Source organism: Macrobrachium nipponense, chromosome 23, assembly GCF_015104395.2.
Source record: "Macrobrachium nipponense isolate FS-2020 chromosome 23, ASM1510439v2, whole genome shotgun sequence".
NCBI lineage: Eukaryota > Metazoa > Arthropoda > Malacostraca > Decapoda > Palaemonidae > Macrobrachium > Macrobrachium nipponense.
The window spans coordinates 21186583-21190457 of NC_061090.1; the positions used below are offsets into that span (position 1 = coordinate 21186583).

Genomic DNA, 3875 nt, shown 5'->3' on the forward strand with positions numbered 1-3875 from the left:
AAACATTTTCTGGCAACGTATTTCAAATAACTTCGAAAAAATTAATCTTCATTAGTCAGCTATGTTACAGGAAAAGACTATTTTGAGAGACGTGTATTTCTTATATGTAGTATGTAATTAAGTGCCAGTATTTGTTTAAGAAAACAAGTGGTTTCAGTTTCATTTGTCACCTGGGCCAAGCATTTACATGACGTAAAGAGGAAAGCTCTAATATCAGCCGCTGACGAGCTTTGTTCGGATGTCACGGGGATCAAAGATTTATTATGTAATACCTAGATGTATAATACCATTGCTAGTGAAAATTCTTTCCAGATAATCCGGTAGAAGGTTGTGGAGATTCATATTGCATCATTTTTATATATGAATATTCTGATGGAATATACTGTAATTGAACACAAGGTTAGATTACTCTTTTTAGTGTTTTATTCATAACAAACCTGGACATTTTTTTATTTACAACAATTATCAAATTTATTTTGAGATCGAAGCACTGGTAATTGAACTGAAAATTATACCTAGAATATTTTGATGATAGGCCCTATCATCATCCTTTGGAAATGACGGTGTCAAAAGGCTTGAAATTCTGGCAGAGGTGCTCTTCGCAGAGAAAATATCAAATGAATACGCGGTTTTGATACTATTTCACTATCTACTAAGAGAGAAATAGTAACGACGGAAATGCATTTTGCTCTATTGATTGGATAGTTACTATGGTATTATAACTCAACACACTGTTGTGTTTAAAGGGAAAAATAATAGCTTATGGTCTTTTCTTTTTATCTTTTGCCCGAACAGAAATGATCCTATGCAGAGAGTTGAAAGAGTGTAAACAAATCGTCGAAAGAGAAAGTGCTAGACAGCCTCTTTTGAAAAACACAACACCAAATAACATACAGCCAAGTTTTCTTTTGCCGAACAACTTCATTTTCTATCTTTAGCAAAAAAGAAATAGATATACACGCCAATGAGTTTTAGAATTAAGTAAAAAAAAACAACTACCCAGTACTTGTCAATGGACGTAAGACTGGTCGGTTATCTCTCTGATAAGTAAATGTTTCTAATATATGCATTCGTTTGATATTCTACACATTTTCATCACCATTTTCGCCCAGTGCAAATAGCAACAATTCTGCAACAAATTTTCCTACAAGTGATGATCTATTGGTGTTTTAATAATCTGTAATAATGTAAATATTTACTAATGCTTTGCTCTAAAGTGAATTTGTGATTTTATTATAAATTACATATTCTATTTAAAAAGCAGAACTGAAAATGAAATATCAAAGCAATCCACAAAGAAAAAGACGATTTGTTTTCTTTTTCAGTGAGGTAGGTTGCGGAATCATTTTCATGACTTTGTTATTAGCGTAATTAATCCTTTATTATAGAGTAATAATATGTCTATATAAATAAAAAATCAATTCAAACAAAATAAATAGTACACAATATTTTATTTAGTGTGATTGAAGCATTACATCTCAGATTATATTTATGTTTTTGTCTTCGCGCGGTGGTGTTTGAACAACGCGCATGCGCAAGTAAGCCAGTAGTGAAAGATGGAAGTGGAGGTGAACAGTGTTTGAATGTTGTACGGACTAAATTTTACATATTTTTATAATAATTGAATGGAAAAAGCCAAGCAAACATGACAGAGCCGAAGAAGGTGGCACTAACTACCCTTGGCCCTGCGAAAAAAGAAAAGAAACGCGACAGGAGGTTGAAATCAGTGCGCCTAAATCTGACATTGGCTGAGTCCAATGAAAAGTTCTGTCCCGAGTTCAACTATCGAGAATTGGTCTCTCTAAAACTGGTAAGTCTATTTTGGTGTTATACTTTAGCAGAGGAATTATACACCCAAGGAATCCATGTTTCGAAAAATATACTTGTTGTTGTGTTTTTAACATCCCCGAGGGGTGATTTGTGTGTCCGAATATGGAGGCCTAGATGGAGGGCCGGTGGAGGGTAACAGATGGACATTTTGTAGAGATGGTGTACACGAAGGGAAGCAGATGCAGTGTTTCACCGTCTGGACACATTCAAACGCAAGTTCGAGAGATGCTTTTCCTTATATTCGACACCCTAGTGCGTGCGCCCTTCGTCACGGCCCCTACAATTATTTCAATGTATGGGTCCACTTGGGGACGTCCTCCGAGTGTGTCTCTTAGAAAGAGACCTTAAGGGCTAAGTTAAGGGGCCCAAGCAGCTTAAGGGCAAAAAGGGGGCAAGCTCTCTCCCTCCTCCATGCTAGCCAAGCCTTCGTGATGTCAAATTTGGGCGAAGGAAGGGGGCGAAAATGGCGAGAAACGAGACCTAAAGGGCACCAAGTCTTTCGAAGGGTAAGCAGTGGGCCTTGCACCAAGGGCCTAGAGACGAGGTGTTTGAAGTGATCCTCGAAGAACCAGTGCCATGAGGAAGAATGGAAGAGGAGAGTGATGATGATGATGATCACTTTGGACTAGCTGTCATTGGCTTGGGGGTGTGAGGCGCCGGGTGGTAGTAGACGCCCGTGTGACTCTTGTTGTTACTTGACTGCCTCTCCTTCACCCCCTACTGCTCGCTCGTCGCAGCTTTCGGATGTGTCACCTGCATAGCATGCCCTTTCGAGGACCAGCCGCCACTGTCCTTTCGAGTTGTCATATCCAATTACTTGAAATGTCATTGATAAGAAATGGATAAATAATTTAGAATGATTAATTTAGTTTGTCTCATTTGGTAATCACTTGGTTTTGCCAGTTTTCTCTTTGGCCCTAGGCTTTTCAAATGACATCTTTAAGGTCGTCCTCGAGTAACGCCATGACGAAGTTGGTCAATAGTTTTTGTTTTTTTTTACATTTCGCCGCCACATGCCGAAGGAAAAAATATGAATTAGCTTGAAATTGGGGTGTAATGGATGTTGATCAGTGGAATGTTTGACGTGGCTCGTAAGGTATTCTTACCCATGCTCATGTTACAGTAAAACCAGCTGGCAGATCACGAGAAAACAAAATAAAAAGAAGTGGCAAATTCCTGTTGGTAATGCTTCCCCCCATGTCTTTCACCCCCTTCCTGCATAATAAGATTGGTTGAATCTGGTGTATGCGTGTGTTTGTGATGGTGGTATAAGGGCGTAAGAAGCGAGTACTCGTATATTCCTGTGGAAGAGCGAGTTGGTGGAAGGCAGGGGGCGAGCATTGGACCTTGGCGTTAGGTTTTACTCGGCGGGAGAATGTTGGAGGGTGTAGTTTGTAGAATCTAAGGTCGATTATCATAATAGCACGACGTCTGGGTCCTAAAACCTGCTGTCTGGGAGGGAGGAAGCGACAACAGTAGATGTTTGCGTTGGCCATGTTAAAAGAGAGTGGGAAAGCAGTGGCGGACGTGAGGCTTACCACGACAAGGAATCTCGGGCTTAGGTTTTGAACTTTAAGAATAGGTAAAGGAAAAATGAGATAAAGCAGACTGAAGATAATTGGTTGGTCCCGGATGTAGGTAGAAACTGGTCACGTGGTTTGCCAAAGAATCGATGAAGCAAATCAGCTCGCGCCAAAAACTGTTTAGGGCCATAGTAGCAGTTGTAGCATAGGATCCCCATGAAATTGCCCTTCCTCTCCGCTCGCTCTTTTGCAAGTGATCGCGTCTGTATATTTTTACTCGGAAATTTTATTAAAACTATAATACAGTACTTAGAGAGACGCGGTTATCAGTGTTAAGTCGGCTTTTTCTGTCTGTTACGTTTCGTTATGTGGACTAAGCAACTTTCTTGGACTGACGTTTGGCGAGGAAAAGTCGCTCTTATTGACAGGTTGTAGTAAGGCTCCTATTGCTTAGCATTTCCTCTTACTTTTATTTATTGTTGAAATAGTTTCATTATGATGACCTATGGTGATGACTTTCCC

At 39.6% G+C, this 3875-nt stretch overlaps 1 protein-coding gene across 1 annotated transcript in view; it reads left to right on the forward strand.

Moving 5' to 3' along the window:
- The first annotated feature begins 1533 nt into the window (after positions 1 to 1533).
- The window catches only part of LOC135199281 (ubinuclein-1-like), a 163749-nt gene continuing 161407 nt past the window's right edge, over positions 1534 to 3875 (forward strand). Inside the window, 1 exon segment of the mRNA XM_064227186.1 lies at positions 1534 to 1810. Within this exon segment, the coding sequence (XP_064083256.1) occupies positions 1646 to 1810 (165 nt within the window). The 5' untranslated portion in view covers positions 1534 to 1645.